Below are 16430 nucleotides of genomic sequence, written 5' to 3' on the forward strand. Positions count from 1 at the left end.
CCACTGTACCCCAAGGTTCTCAGGGATCCTACAGGGCATAGTTTTAAGGTCATTGTATTAAGCTATACAATTTATTACAAAAAGTTTTTGTTTTACAAAAAGCTGTTTTTTTCCCCCCAGCAGAAGACAACAAAATACGAATCTATCTGATCTTGCAGTTGCTGCCACTGGGGCTTCATTAACACCATGGAGACAGACCTTTGTTTTATTGACCTTCCTATTCCCCATAATGCTAAATCATTGTTCCACTAATGCCTGTGGAGAAAATAAATTTAATAACGTTGTTAACAGAACCATATACTAAATAAAAAATACATTGTTTCAATCTCTTTTAACCATTTACTATTGTCTTATTTTTCTGGTTGATGACATGCAATGCTGTCGGAGTGCTTTAAAATGGAACTACACTTTGGAACATTTGTGCAAGAATAATATGAGCTTTTCCACACAGAAAAACTTTAAAGCTAACAGTCATGGGTCTTAAATTCATTAGCTGACCCAGATTGAGTTATTGACCTCCTCTAAGCTTTGGTTTCCTAATCTTTAAAACAGATCAATGATATTCACTTGACTTCGGTAATATGAAAGTCAAGGCTATTGGGATATTTATAAAATGTTTAGGATATTGCCTAGAGTATAGCTCAATATGTGCTCAATAAATATAATCTATTATTGAGAATAATAGAAAAGGCAATAAGGTAAAAGAAAAGTCTCTGCCCAGCCCCAAATGACACCCATCAGTGAATAGACTGGCTGTGCACACCGCAAAATGCACACTTGTATTACATGGTCAGCCCAGCCTCCTGACTTAGAGTTGCTAGGTAATTGATGCCACTTTTTCCAAGATGTTGGGCAATATGATATGGGATTTAAGAGAAATATCCTTGAAAGGAGTGCTGACTAATGTCCAGAATAGCTATTAACTCATTAATAGTTGGCATAATTAATATAGCTGAAGGCAAGGAGCAGGCTTCTTTATTGGAAATTCATAGAACAGCTCTCGCTGGCAGCTGCTGCCACTCTTAGCACAAAAAAGAGGATATCTTCTTTCTGTTGTAAAAATCCTACTCCTTCTGCAGTTTCCAGTTCCCTGCTCTCCAGTTGTTCCATTAAAGCACTGGGTAGATGCATCCCCTCCCCCCTTTTTAGCATGTGGATTACTCGGCTTCTATAGTGTGCAATCCCTCCTTCAGTTGGCTACTATTTTTCATTTTCTCTATGTCTAACACTTCCCACTCTTCTCATCATGATTGAAAAGAAACCCCACACTTCCTCAGTTGTAACTGTGTAGCTTAGAATGACTCATTGCATAGTGGAATTGATGAAGTCAACAGCTGCTGGAAATTATTTCTCCTTAATAGCCCTATCAACATGTGTTTGCTATTATCTCAGGAAGAAAAAAATAGATGCATCAAACCTCCATGCTAGCCTTCACTAAAATTTTCACTAGAGGAATTCATGCTTCCAAAATAATCTCAGTTTTGATTTCAATTTAATTTTATGTGTGTACGGTTGTTTCTCCTGCATGTGTATCTGTGCACCATTTGCATGCCTGGTGCCCATAGCAGCTAGCAAAGGATGTTGGATCTCCTGGAACTGGAGTTACAGATGGTTGTGAGTCACTACGCTTATGCTGGTAATCAAACTTGAGTCTTCTGGAAAAGCAGAGAGTGCTTTTAACCACTGAGCCATCTCTCCAGCCTTGAAGTTCACAGTTTGACACAGAATGTTTGAACGAGGACTATAGAAGTTCTGATGGAGAAGAATGAATGAAATAAATGAAATAAAAGAAGAACAGAAATGACAAAGGTCTTGTTGCAAATGTAATTCTTTTCAGAATTGGTTAGGAGACTTCATGACCTTACTAGTGATAAGGGAGTGAACTTGATAGTTCATGCCTTCATAGGCTTCTGGACAGTGTGAGAAAGAATATACCCAGTAAAATTAACTATTGTGATAAAATGCCCGTCTTCTGAACAGTCAGAGAAAATAATTGAAATATGCTGAGAAAAAGAAGGGGAAGAGGTCAAGGTAGGAATTGAGAAGAAAGGACTTAACTCAGTTAAGGAAGACATGGACGATCTCTCTGCTGGCATTCAGACTGGGAGCTAAAGGGTCAGAGTGGGCAGCAGAGGCAGAGGAAGCAACTGCGCATGGTCTTGTGGCCAGGAGGGTACAGCCTACTCCTAGAAATGGGGGAACATAGGTGTGTCCGGAGCACAGGCAGTGAGGATGTGGGACAAGATGAGGCCAGAGAAATGGGCATGGACAGGACTATATAAGACTATGCAAGTCTAGGTAATTTTATACCGAATACAATGAGAAACCCTATGAGAGGTATAAGCTGTGGTGTGTGTGTGTTTCTTTAAAAGCAATCCTCAAAACCAGAATATTTCCAACATATACAAGTAAACTTAACTTGTTAGTCAAACAACATACTGTCAGCTCCAACTCTGAGTTTTCTAAAAGACATAATGTATAGGTCCATAGAATGCTCAACTGTGTACAACCCAAGGGGTGCTATCTGTATAGCAGTCTCTCTGAAAGACACTGCAATGTGTATAGTGTCGCTTTGTATACTGTACTACCAATGCGGCCTTGCATAGCAGCCCAGAAGGGAAAGACTGGAAATGAACACATCAGGCAAGAATGGTAAAGTCACATAAATATCTAGCAAAATAAACTTTATCACATGCAGGTAAGTCACCAAGTTCTATCTGTCTGTCTATTTATCTGTCTATCTACCTATCTGTCTGTCTATCTATCTATCTATCTATCTATCTATCTATCTATCTATCTATCCATCCATCCATCTAATCAAGCTATAGAATCTTCCACAGTTATGTAGTGAGTCTTCCTATATTGAGTGAATTGTTTCATCTTAAAGTTTATTTTGCTAGAGTGCTATACAACCCTATACAAAGAACTACATGCAGTTAAAGAATGCTCTGAGTGGGAGAAATAGTCTTCCCTGGAGAAGAGCACATCAATTGGTTAACCAATACCACATGGTCAGCCATGAAAATAAAATATACAAGTAATATTAAAAAATGATCAGTGGGGCTGGAGAGATGGCTCAGTGTTTAAGAACAATGACTGCTCTTCCGGAGGACCCAGGTTCAATTTCCAGCACCCATATGGCAGCTCATGACTGTAACTCCAAGATCTGACCCCCACATTTAGATATACATGTAGACAAAATACCAATCCACATAAATTAAAAAAAGGATCAGCTTACATTTAGAAATATATATAGACATATATATATATATATATATATATATATGTTTGCATATGAATACAATGAATGAAAAAGAGGCCATCAGTTTGATAGAGTTCAAGGAGGGGTTGTCTATGGGAGGGTTTAGAAAGAGGAGAGTGAAGGAGAAAATGTAATTATATTATAATCTCAAAAAAGAGTGAAAACAAAAAAATAGATGCAAGTTGGGTCTGTGGTGCAGAGGGTAGATCCCAGGCCTTGCACTTGCAATCCCCACACCTTGGTTACTTGAGATGGAGCCTCACTACACTTCCCAGGTTGGTCCTGTATTCCGGATCTTCCTGTTTCAGCCTCCTGAGGCCTAGGGTCTGTGACCCCATGCAGGGCAAAACACCATATTTCTAAATAAGTATGTCCTTCAATATTTGACATGAAATGCATATGTAATGTAGTCACCATTCTAGTCTTTGGTTTGGTGATGATTTCTTAGGTGTTAATGATAACTAAGCAAGAAATTAAGAAGAGGTTTGGTGGGTGACACACAGGGATGGAGCAATAGTACAGTACACTAGTTATGGGGACTAGAGACTCAGTATACCCCGTAAATCTTATTGTAAAATGGGGCCAGTTTTACAAACACAACTAGTTTTAAATATTTTATGTATACAATGGTAAGTATCTGAGAAGCAGAAATAATGAGATATTTTAATCAAATGTCCCTTTTCTATTTTTTAAAGCAAAATTATCAGCAAACCCCACAAATAATTTAATTTGCCTAGTAAAATGTTTTATTATTATCATGTGTGTATAAATTATTTATGCCTTTTATTTTTATATTTATTATCTTAATTTACAAAATTATAATGAATTTATATTTCAAGTATATTATAATGCTGTGTGCTACATAATTTATATACAAAGCAAATGGTTTCTGATTCTCTTTGCCATTTATTTTATATACTTTTGATGTTTAGACATTTATGTATTCATAAAGCAAATCTTTGCTTTTGTGGTTTTACTCATTTTTAATAGTAAGGGTGTCTTTCGTCAATTTATATCTCCTCAAAATGTGGAAAATTTGAAAGGTAAAATGTTGGAAAATCAGTACTCATGTTGGAGAAGATATAAGTAAGTTATTCAGACTGAGCCCTAGTCCCCTGGGTCGACATGTCTTTTTTATGTACCTGGAACTATATAAATGTGTGATAAATGAAGCTGTTTATTGTCAATATGGAATTAAAGTCTCCTCAAACCATGTGACTGTTTGTGTATACAGTGATGGACCTGTTTCATGTGTGTGGATGAACCATACTACAGTGTGATTTTTGTTCAAATCTAGATAGTCAGACATTCACATCACAGGATAGAAGGATAATTTATTCCTGTCTATGGACACCTCACTCATTCTCCTTTAAGTGGAAGTCCCATTTCCTCCTGGATCATGTGATGATAATCAGAGTGTGTGTAGTGGAAACAAAAAGATGGATAAATTCATCTTCCATGCAGAATAGTCAGCTAAAAACCTTCCAAGTTTTCTCAGCAAAGAGAAGAACCTTGTAATGCACATGAAATTTTCTCAGCTGAAAAAATTTAGGAATTTAAAAAAAAACAACTAAATTGAATTTGGAAGCTTCTGCTGGCTAATTTTATTTGTCACATTGACTGGATCTTGGGCTGTCTAGGTTTCTGGTTAGTCATTATGCTGGGGTTCCTTCAAGAGTGGTGTGAATGATGTTATGTTTTAATTGTTGCCTTCATTTGCATGGGGAGACCTCATTCCATCAGTTGGAGGTCTAAGCACAATAAGAGTCTGATCTTCCCTCAAGACAGAGAGAGGTCCATCTGCTTGGGTGCTGCCAACTGGTATATTAGTTTCTCCCACTGTTATTATTGGAGAAGTGGAATATTAGTTTTTCTGGAGTCTTGAGCTCATAGGCCTTTAGCTGGATCGCCAGGACCCTGGCTCACCTTCTAGAACTAGCCAGTATGCACAATCATGAAACCAAGTTCTTCTGATAAATCTCTTATTCTCTATTCTTATCTTGGTTTCTGTCTCAATCTCCATTGTTATCATCTTTGTTTCTTTGGAAAACTTTAATACAGAAGTCCAAATATAAATTTAGGTAGAATTAGATGACAATATTATTATCCATAATATAAGGTTATTTGGTTTCATGTTAATAGGTAATAAATCATTGTGTAAATTGCTGAAAAACCCCTTTGTTTTTGGTTATGAATTATAGCTAAATTGTTTTAAGTAATCCATGAATAGCAATGAATTTTAGCAGAAATATCTTACTTAAATGAACTTTTAATATTTGAGAAGTTTGCTACCCCCCAAACACAATACAAACATGCAAATACACATTATACACATGCTTACTACACACACACACACACACACACACACACACACACACACACACACACATACACGTACATACATACACATACCTGTTTAACTGTTAAACATTTTTATTGTGCAGGTTTGAAATCTTTATAGGACATGCAGCATAAAAAAGTGTAAAATATATCAGTAAGCATATAAAATTTCAGTAACTTTTTGAACCAGCAACTGACTTACATGAGATCAAGCATCTAGAAGAACAGACATGTCTTAGGACACACAGTTTATAGACTGAATCGCAGAACCATTTCCCAAGTGATTCTCCTTATATAAAGATAAAGAATATCTTTCCATTTAAACAAGTATGCAGTATAGCACATTTTCAGTTATGTACACAGTTGAAAAGTCAAACTGTGTCCATGCCAGTGTCTGTTTTCAATGCAAACAATCAAAGCAGGTAGCAGGTTGGTAGTTAAAGTGTCAGCGGAACTGAGGGAGGAAACAAAAGTCAAGCAGAATTCCAATAAATGTATGAATTAAAAGAAAAGCCTACCTGGAATTAAAAAAAATGCCCCCCAGGGCAGAGCTGAAATGTGAGTGGGGGACTAAAAAGCTTCTGGGTGTCTCAGGTAGGCAGCTTTCAGGAGGGACTCAGGTACACAGGTAAAATTCCTCAGTTTGGGTTCAGAAGAACTAGAACTTATTCCAGCAAGAACGTCACCTCAAGCTTTTATTGCTGCCTCCTCCCCCATCTTCTCTCTGAGCAAAGTGATGCTTGGATTAGTCCAAAGGCTCCTGGCTGGGGGAGGGGTCATATGTCACAGCATTATAGACTATTGCAAGCGCTATGCGTAGAAGGGGTCATGCTTGCAACAGCTTTGGGGGTCTCATTTTGGTGGCCTCCTTTTGACAGCCCTCCCTGGAGGCCCACTGATCAGCTGGAAAGGGAGCACAGTGTTGAGCCACTAACCATCCCAGTGATGAATTAGCTTCCATTCAGTAAAGTGTGGTTGTTCTTGAAAATAAGTGAGGTTGAATAGACATGCTGACCTCATTCCATTGCTGAGAGGCAGGAAAAGCTGGCTTCCACTCCTGCCGGCCCAGAGAGAGCTCAGCCTCATTTGTCTGCTTTAAATCATCTCGTTGGGTTAATGCTGACCAGGCTTGACATAGGGAAAGATGTTACATGACCAAGCACAGATATCAATTTCAACAGGTTCTGTATCGCAGAGTCAGAAACAAGTATAGAAAACTAGCAAGTAGATTTTCTGTGTTTTGTTTTTTTAGGAAAGCCACTGGCATAATGAGAGCTGATGAGTTAGACCCTCTTTGAAAAGGAAACATGGAAAATTAGAAGGCACCCAGGTCTTATTATAGGTAATAACAAATATTCAGCTACACAAGATAATGGGTTAAAATGTCAAGATGAATAAGACATTACTGCTACCATGAGCATGAAGGTTATTGTCTCCAAGTTGACAGTGGTCCCTAGATCCCACTAGATTGTGATTGTTAAGAGTAATGGCAACAGCTAACTCCTCAGATGGCTGAGGAAGTATCTGTTTGAAACCTGCCCTCATGTCCCTAGACATGAGGCCTTAGCCTGGAAATCTTTCCTTTCTATGACATCATCATTTTAGAATGGGCAGTTGAGGCTGGTGGTCCTCTTTTTCCATCCCCACCCCACCCCACCCCAATTCTAACCGTTTTTCTCTTTCAACGATATGTTTGTATTTTAACCAATCAAACAATGATCCACATGCAAAGAGAGGGTGGGAGTGGGTTTAAACATTTCAGACTGTCAAAAATAGACGCAGTAGCTCAAGAGATAAGTAGTACATAGGAAAACAGAGTGAATGACTTCTTTGTTCTGGACCAAGACAAACCATTCATAAATTGCTGCTGTGATAGCAACTTGAAACTTGAAATTGGCACCAAGGAAATAATAAGGAAAAAAAAAGAATTGAGAATACTTCCATCCCTGAAATGTCACTCATATTTCTTTCTGCATGTTGATACGGATATTACTGAATATCTTGCCAATAGCTTCAAAGAGTGGGTCACAGAAGGTGTGGACATAGATGGAATAAACGCGGCTGATGCACTGAATCTCAATCAGGAAGCTCTTGATGCACGGTACAACTGCCCAGATGTGCAGGAAAGAGAGGATGGCAAAGTAAATGCCCCAGATGAGCGCCATAGGGATGCCAAAGATGGTAGACAACAGGCGGTAGAACCAATATTTTGTCACAGTGAAGGTGGTAAAGCTGGCCTTCCAGATGCCGTCAAAACTGTGTGTCCCTTCTGGTTCTGCAATCACATCTTCAAAGTCGATCTGAAAGAAAGAGGTTGCAGAATGTGAGTGTGAACAGAAGGAAAGGGGAGACAGGACTGGAGATTTATGCAAATGTCTAAGATTTGTTTGCCAGCCCTGTGCCAGACAATTATCAGGCATCTGCCTCCTTGGAACTCACTTGGAAAAACGAATATGTGAGTTCCTCTCAGATCTGAGTGTTCTAGGGTGGAGCCCAAAAGAATTTTAACATATTCTCCAGGTGTTTCTTTACTGTGTCAACAGTTGAGAACTACTACTTTTAGAACAAATGGGTACGTTTAAACTTCTTGCTTTAAAGTAAAACTCAGAAACATGGCTAAGGACACACAAAACACGGTAAAATGTAAAGAATGTAACATAATTTAACTGCTTTCAAAGACAATCATACATACAGTACTGAGGACTAGTTAGCTTAGAATCCATGAATGACTTTCCAAACAGAATTAGCAGAATCATTTCAGGAAATGAGGTCCTGGGTGAGCTGAGACATTGAGATGACAGGCAAGACTCTAGCAGAGCTTTGGAAATGTGTGTGACAGGGAAAGGAAAGAAGGAGATTGGAAATGTTGGGAGCCAAGCCTCAGGAGCAAGTGAGAATGAGGATGAGGAGTGTCACAGGCAGAGGAGACTAGAATGACCAGGTGGAAAGAGGTTGAGACCAAAATATTGTTATCCAAATGGTGAGGGTCTATGAGCATGTTAGAGCAGGGAAGTTCAGCCACAACCATGTAGAATTTCATCAATGAATTTGACAATGTAATGTGAGTGCATGTGCATGCGCAAGTGTGTGTGTGTGTGTGTGTGTGTGTGTGTGTGTGTGTGTTTATGTATGTGAGTGTGTATGTATGTATGCTGGACAAAGGGGAAAGGAGACTGATGGGTGATATCATGCTGTATGCTGTGAATGTGTTGCTCTGACTGGTTGATAAATAAAATGTGGATTGGCCAGTAGCCAGGCAGGAAGTATAGGCAGAATAAGCAGACAAAGAGAATTCTGAAAAGAGGAAGGCTGAGTGAGGAGAAGCCTGCCTTTCGTTCAAGGAGAAGCATGTAATGGCACACAGGTAAAGCTATGGAACATGTGGCAACATATAGATTAACAAAAATGGGCTGAGTTTAAGTGTAAGAGCTAGTCAGTAGTAAGCCGAGCAGTTTTAATTAATATGAGCCTCTGTGTGTTTACTTGGGGGACGCAAGTGGGAGAGATTTGTTCCAACCGCCAGCCAGCCAGGACACAGGAAAATTTCTAGCTACAGGAGACCAGCAGGGAGCCTGTGGCACACCCAAGTGAAGACAGCGCAGTCAAGGTGGGAAAGTGGTCATAAAAAGAAAAGGAAGAAAGAAGTAGGGGAGAAAGGAGGAGGGAAATGGTGGAAGGAAAAGGAGCAAGAGAAAAGAGAAAAGAATTTCTGGATATTACGGGAAGATTTGGTTACTTCAAAGAGAGGAGCAAAGGGTGACCTTTGAACTCCTGATCTAACTGTTGGGGAGGACACAGGCAACATTTGAGCAAGGAGAAAATTAGAAAGAAAAAAAATTAAATTAGGAGAAGAGAACCTCACTTTAGATTAGACAAGTTGAGAGTGTAGTTTTTGGTAGCGATCAAGATAAATACCAGCGGTCCGGGAATCATGAATACTTTAGAAATGGCTCCTGGGAACCAACCGACCAGTTTTGCAGCTTCATCACTTCACCCACCAAACGCTCTGTGGGTTGGTGATCTGTGATTTCAAAGCTCCCTGGAATAGCAGGTTCCTGTCACTTTACAGAAGAAGAGACTCAAGGTGACTTTCTAAAGACAGATTCCCGGCAATAGGGGGATGCTAGTGTAAACTCTGCTAGTGTAAATGCATCCCTTTTGCATTAGCATCCACTTCTAGGTACCTGTTCACCAACATAGTTAATTCTTAGACTTTATATAAACTAAATGAAGCACAGGACTGAAAACAAATTATCATCAGGAAGGCTGGATAGTTCTGAGCTACTGCTTCCTGGTGGCTGCTATGTGGAGGGTTCTAGCGTAGTCTGAAACCTGCACAAACTGATGACTATTTCTGCAGCTGTTTCTGCAGCCACCAGAGCTCAGAGTCAAGGCTAGAACTTCTGGCCGCTGCTTGGTGCCAAAGAGCCACCTTTGATTTAACACACCAAAATGTCTTTTGGAAAAAGTACATGATGCTTACCAGTTTTTAAAGTTTATTTTCCAGAACATTCTGTTTCTTGCTCTATTGCCCAGTGTCCTAATAGTATAATATGCAAAAATAGTTCAGCTATAATTTTGTAAATAGTCATTGTATTTTTTTCCTCAGCACATTTAGACCTAGACTCAGAGGTAAACATCCACTTGTGTTTTTTTTCACAGCTTGTAAGAAGTCAGGAAGATAGCTCAGTTACAATCACAAGGGCTTGAGTTTAGCTCCCAGAACCCACTTAAAAAAAAAAATCCAAAAACAACAGACATAGGGCTCCGCAGGCCACCCAGCCTAGTCTAATGTGAGAAACTTTGTCCTTAATAAAAAAAGATGGGTGCCTTTGGAGGAAACAATACCTGATATGTCCTTTAATACACACACACACACACACACACGTAAATGTACACATACACATGTACATGTACACACACACACACCATATAGGAAATATAAGGCAAATCAGATCAATACTTGAATAATGTAATATATTTATTTATAATTATAATGTATTATAATATTTATAATTGTTTTCAAGGTTATGATAATAAATTATGATAATAAATTCTTCCAAAAAAATAAAAAATGAGAACTGATGATTTTCCCTCGATTCAACTGAAATATATTCCTTTTTTAAAAAACTGTTTAAAGATTCCATTATTTTGTAAGTGAAACTGAAGATGTCAAAATTTTCAGGAAAATTTAAATCTGGGAACAAAGTATAAACCATGGTGGTTTACAAATGTCCTGGGAATGCACACCTGCTTGAGTGCACAAAGGACAATGGCCCATTGTTTTTATTACAGGGAACATCTATTACTTATTACCCCAGAAATGACAACGAATTGTCAAGGTGAATCAGAGGCTGGTTTGAGACTCAAATCTATTCCAAAGGAAGTTGATGCTTTCTTAAATACTGAGCCACTTTACATCACAAAGATACTCTTCATTTGAATATGAAGAGTGTTTCCCAGTAATGAATAGGCATGTTAGTAGCTTTAGAAGCTTGCCACATTTAACCTTTCCTTAGCATGGCCTTAGGGGCGGTACAACATATGTGTGCATGTCTGGGTGTATACATATATGTGAATATATGCAATTGGCTATATTGTCAAAGTATATTCTGTTAGGGAAGATATCTAGGAACATGTGTTTATATGCAAACTTTCTTGATAACAATTTCCTTAACTGTACATCTAAGTAAGCATATTGGAAATCCTTTTTTTTCTTCTCATTTTAGGTACTTTTGAAACATTTTAAGTGCCTTCCAAAAACAGGAAGTGAGCACAATATTCAAGTATCCCAGAGAATTTTGTGCATGTTTTCTGGAAAAAAAAAAAACAATGAAAAATTACATAAATATAGTTACGTTGCTAATTTAGTCTTAAGAATTAACAGTGGCTTAAAAGGACGAAACAGTACAACCAAATCGGGTGTAGCTGGGGGCAGAGGCAAGGAGGACTAAGGAAGCACTAAAGCCAGAGGGCTGCTTCCTCCTCCCCACCTCCATTTCTACAGCGACATCCAGGTACTGAGTGAGTGCCTCCTGTGAGCACAAAGCCCTGGAATGCAGCAACTTCTCAACAAGCAACAGTATTGATAAGCTCCTTGCTCTGCTGACTAGAAAAGATGCAAATTCAGTGCTTACCCCCCCCCCCCCCCCGCTCAAAAGGGCTAACCTGTGCTTGTGATCGCCTTTCTTGCAAGCCTCTGAGATGCCCATTCTCACACATTTTCGCAGATGAGGATATTAAGGGACGTTAATAATTTGCTCCAGGTCACCCAGATGCTAGAGAGCAAAGCTGGCATGTGTCACATTGCAGGTCAACCTTCCTTTGGCTTCTGCATTGCTGGGACTCCAAATGCTTACACTAGGCTTGGTGCGTGATTTTTGCCGGGCAGACTGACACCCAGAAGCACTCTCTGGTTGTTGAAGGAATGGCTCTTGCTAGCATTACCACTTTAAGCCAGGACATCTGGTAACAGGGATATTTTGAGTTGTGTGAACTGATTATATTTATGTTGCTTGGAACAGTATGTTCTTACTATCCTGGGAATTCAGCCAGGGACTGTCAAGCTAAATGGTAGATATGGAAACTGAGGCACAAAATGATTAAAACGAGGCAGAGAATATCATGGTCCCAAGTAAATTGGTAGAAAAGCTAAAATTAGAATGCTAATTTCACAATTCCCAAGTGCACAAACAGCCAGAGCTCTGCCCCTACCCCCGCCTCCCTTTCCCCATGTACCTATTCTATCTCTAGGTACCCACAAATCCCCCCTGCCATCTAAGACTTTGGCTTGGAAGTATCTCTGCATATGTCTTAGAGAGATGTCTCCTTAATACTATGCTCATGACATTTTCATACTTCAGCCAGGATGAAGAAAACTGGAAATGGATACCTTTTTTTTAAAAGTGTGTGTGTGTGTGTGTGTGTGTGTGTGTGTGTGTCTGCTCAGCTGGGTGTGCCTGTCTGTGGGGAGGTGCTGGAGTCTAAACTCTGATGTTCATAATTGTATAACAAGCACTTTTAATCACTAAGCCATGAGGAATACTTAAAAAACAACAACAACAACAACAAACTATCTTTAGTGTATATTTTGACTTGCATTCAAAGTACACTGAACTGAGGATAGTTCCTTTAAGTGAACAGTCATCTAGTCAATGGCAGGGCAAAATTCCACACCAACCAAAGTACAGTTATGTAGTAGATTGATAGAAATTTAAAGCAAAGGCTTCATAAAGAACCAGAGTCCCATTTAAAAGACAGGAACCAATGACCACCACTGTCTTGGCTAGAACAAGGCTATCTATTCATCAAATGATAGACACAGGATTGGAACTCAGGCTCAGCAACACTCCTGGCTTCTGCCACCACTGCCTGCCATCACCACATGTTCCCAGTCAGTCTGGTGGCTGTGTTCTCTGACCAACAAGAACAACTTCTGGTCTTGTACTTGAATTGAAACGTTGTCCTGATTGCCAGAGGCCCCACAGGTCTGTTTGTTAGACAAGTGTCGGCTCCTTTTTCTGCCCGTCCCCTGGGCTCTCACTGTTTACATAAAGCATCAGACTGATTAACCTTCCATCAAAACAGCCACTCTTGAGTCCTGTTTTGCAGGGGACTTACTCCACTTGTCCCTCTCCAATGTGCCTGTACCTTGGTTGGTGTGGAATTTTGCCCTGGCATTGACTAGGTGACTGTTTGTGAACCATGTTCTGTTCAGTGTTGCTAGCCTCACTTAGAACATGTGCTCACTCAGATTTGGAATGGCATACAAGTTAGAAATTGGCTTTTCTTCCTACTTTCTCTTCTAGCAGGTTCTTCAAAGATGAGACAAGAACAACCCAAGTGGTGTAAGCACCTGTGGGTTAGAATGAGATACCTCTAATGATGCTCAATTAGCCCACCGAAGAAATGATTTTCTGTCCTGTAATCTAAGGAACATGTTGCCATTTTGCTAATAATCCTTCCACAGACCTACAGATCAAAAGTACGGATGTGCTTCAGCAGTATTTCCATGTCCCAATGGATGCTTTCTCAGGAGTCAACAGTTTATATTACTAGATTTTTATAAATGATGCTAAAATACCTTTGCAAAGCAGTGGCTGTTTCTGAAACATAACAAAGTCTAGCAACAGATGTCAAGAAACGCAATCTGTCTTATTATGTTTTGATAATGTTTAGCTAATGCAATAAATCTCGGAAGGCCCATCCTGTTAAATATATCTTAAGATAATATTTTAAAGGCAGTTTACATGTACACAGGATTAAAGAAACACGGTCAAGCTTTTTTTCTGTCTCAAAATATGGATTTTTTTTCTGAATAAGAAGTAGTCAAGGAAAATTTAGGTACCTTTGTGGTTTTATGCACAATGTTTTCACATTTGGTTTCTGTGGGGAAGATATATTTTTATACTGTTAGTGGAAACTAATTGTATTAGAATATAAGAAATATCCATCAGAACATTACTAGCATGTTTAAAATGTAGGACATATCACAAAGCAGCTACCAAGATGTTTGCTGAAGACCCATCTGTTGTCTGTTCAACACAGTCACACTGCTGTCCCAACAGAGTCCTAACCACTTAGGTAATTGGAAAGGTCTTCTGATCTCAGAGTTATGCCATGGTTAATTTATACCTGGGATTATCATGTTAGTCTTCTTGGTAAATGGCTTGTGGTTTGTTGAGAATATACATGTGACTCAGTTCTGACCAATAAAATTTAAGTTAGTCTGCTAGGTATTCATTTATTGTGTGTGTGTGTGTGTGTGTGTGTGTGTGTGTGTGTGTGTGTGTGTTAGTGTGTGCACATGTATAGATGAGCTGGCAGAAGCCAGGATAGGGCATCAGATTCCCTGAAGCTGAAATTAGAGGCAGTCTTGAGATACCCAATGTGGGTGTCAGGAATGTAACTCTGGTCCTCTGGGGAGCACTAAGCATTCTCAACTGCTAAGTCATATTTCCAGCCTCCAGGAAAACTTTATCTTTCTTAATAAAAAAGACTGGGTCTTATGGGAAGACCCCTCTCATCCTGCTTACAACAGTAAAGTGATGTCATCTCATGACCACGAGGTGACATGAAAGAGGAAAAGGACAAGGGCATGGAAAGGATGCTCTTTCGCCATTTACCAGTTATGGAAACAGGGCCAGCAATGTTGACCATGTGGCTTTTCCTATGTGGTATGTCCATAACATTATTTTAAACCACAGCTCTAGGTTTAATTCCCAGAACACACTCCTCTATTGGTAGGTATACTGTGTACACATTTAGAAACATGTTCCATATCTGGCTTTAACCTCCCCACATTGCAAGAAATTCCCACAGAATGCAGCCAAACTTAATTTAGGAAATGTTTACATTAATATCAGAATGATAAATTAACTTTGAAGGAAGCAGTACAACGTGTTTCTCATCTATAAAAATGAAATTTAAATGTAATAGTATCTACAATGGGCCTCAAGGATCCCTCTCCAGCTATTCACATCTTTCAATGCCCTCTGCTTGAGTTGGTGGCTAGAAGTCGTGATTGTCCTTCAAAAGTGAAGGGTGTCGTTTTGAAGATGAGTTTACAAAACACTGTAACAGCTGACTATGTGCCTTTCTTGCTCTCTGGCTTGCTCTGCTGGAAGTTAGCTGCCATGATTGGATTCCCTTGGAAGAGCAGGGCATGGGTAAGAACTAAAGGCAGTGTCTGGCTATCACATACTGAGACACTGAAGTCCTCATCCCAACAGCTTGAAAGGAAAGAGTTAGTCACCACCATGTAGATGAGTCTGGATACGTTACCTCCCTGACCTTGGGTTTGGAAGGATCCAGTCCTGACAACTGCCTTGCACCTTGTGAGAGACCCCGAACAACCACTCAGAGAGGTCACAGTTTCATTCCCACTACACAGAAAGGGTAAAGTGATAGATGTTTGTTGCTCTACATTACTAAATTTGAGGATAATTGGTTATGAAGGTATAGATAATGAATCCAATTCTAAAGCAAGTCACTCTTATGTTATCATTTTAATTTTATCTTTTATATTAGACAATTTAACTTTCATACTTACATATAAACATTCACAGTGAATGTATACCTAATTTCTTACAATTTGGTGCTGAGGCAAAAATTCATAAGTGTATGAAAAGGAAGTATAACATCTTAAACTTTCTATAATCCACAGAATCTTAGAAAAATAATTAGACCATTTACAGTGTTTGTATAAGACTATCCACCCATATGCCTCAAATGGCTCGAGCTTATAACCAAATGTGATTGTAGCTGGAGAGTTTTCTCTCCAGGTCCCACCAAACCCCGGCAGTCCCTTAGCCCACTTTTAAAATAAACAAAAAGACGCTTTTATTATTTAAACTGCTTGGCCATTAGCTCAGGCCTATCATTGTCTAGCTCTTACTCTTATATTCAGCCCATTTCTATTAATCTATACTTTGCCACGTGGCTCATGGCTTACTGGTACCTTACATCTTCCTTTGGCGGCGGCTGCAGGCAGTCTCTCCCTTCTCTTCCTGTTCCCTCAATTCTCCTCTCTGTTAGTCCTGCCTATGCTTCCTGTCTGGCTATTGGCCAATCAGTGTTTTATTTATTAACACATTTGCCATACAGAACATCCCACAGCACATGATAGCTGGTCTTAGTTGTTGCCTTAACAGGATCTAAAATCAATCCAGTATTTACAATCCAACCCATACCATGGCATTTCCAGAGTGGATCAACTGCCTTAAGATGGGTGGTGCCTTCCATTGGTGGCTGATATTTGAAGAGGTCTGAAGGAAAAGCAATATTGTTTGCTTGCATTTGTTTCTTTCTGAGGGCATCCAATTCCAGT

The 16430-nt window shown here is 39.4% G+C and overlaps 1 protein-coding gene across 1 annotated transcript in view; it reads right to left on the reverse strand.

Moving 5' to 3' along the window:
* Positions 1-5677: 5677 nt before the first annotated feature.
* Cav1 (caveolin 1) overlaps positions 5678-16430 on the reverse strand; it is a 32613-nt gene continuing 21860 nt past the window's right edge. Inside the window, exon 3 of the mRNA XM_028871768.2 lies at positions 5678-7902. Coding sequence (XP_028727601.1) covers positions 7561-7902 — 342 coding nt within the window. The 3' untranslated portion in view covers positions 5678-7560. The remainder of the gene's footprint in view (positions 7903-16430) is intronic.

Source organism: Peromyscus leucopus, chromosome 3 (assembly GCF_004664715.2).
Source record: "Peromyscus leucopus breed LL Stock chromosome 3, UCI_PerLeu_2.1, whole genome shotgun sequence".
Classification (NCBI taxonomy): domain Eukaryota; kingdom Metazoa; phylum Chordata; class Mammalia; order Rodentia; family Cricetidae; genus Peromyscus; species Peromyscus leucopus.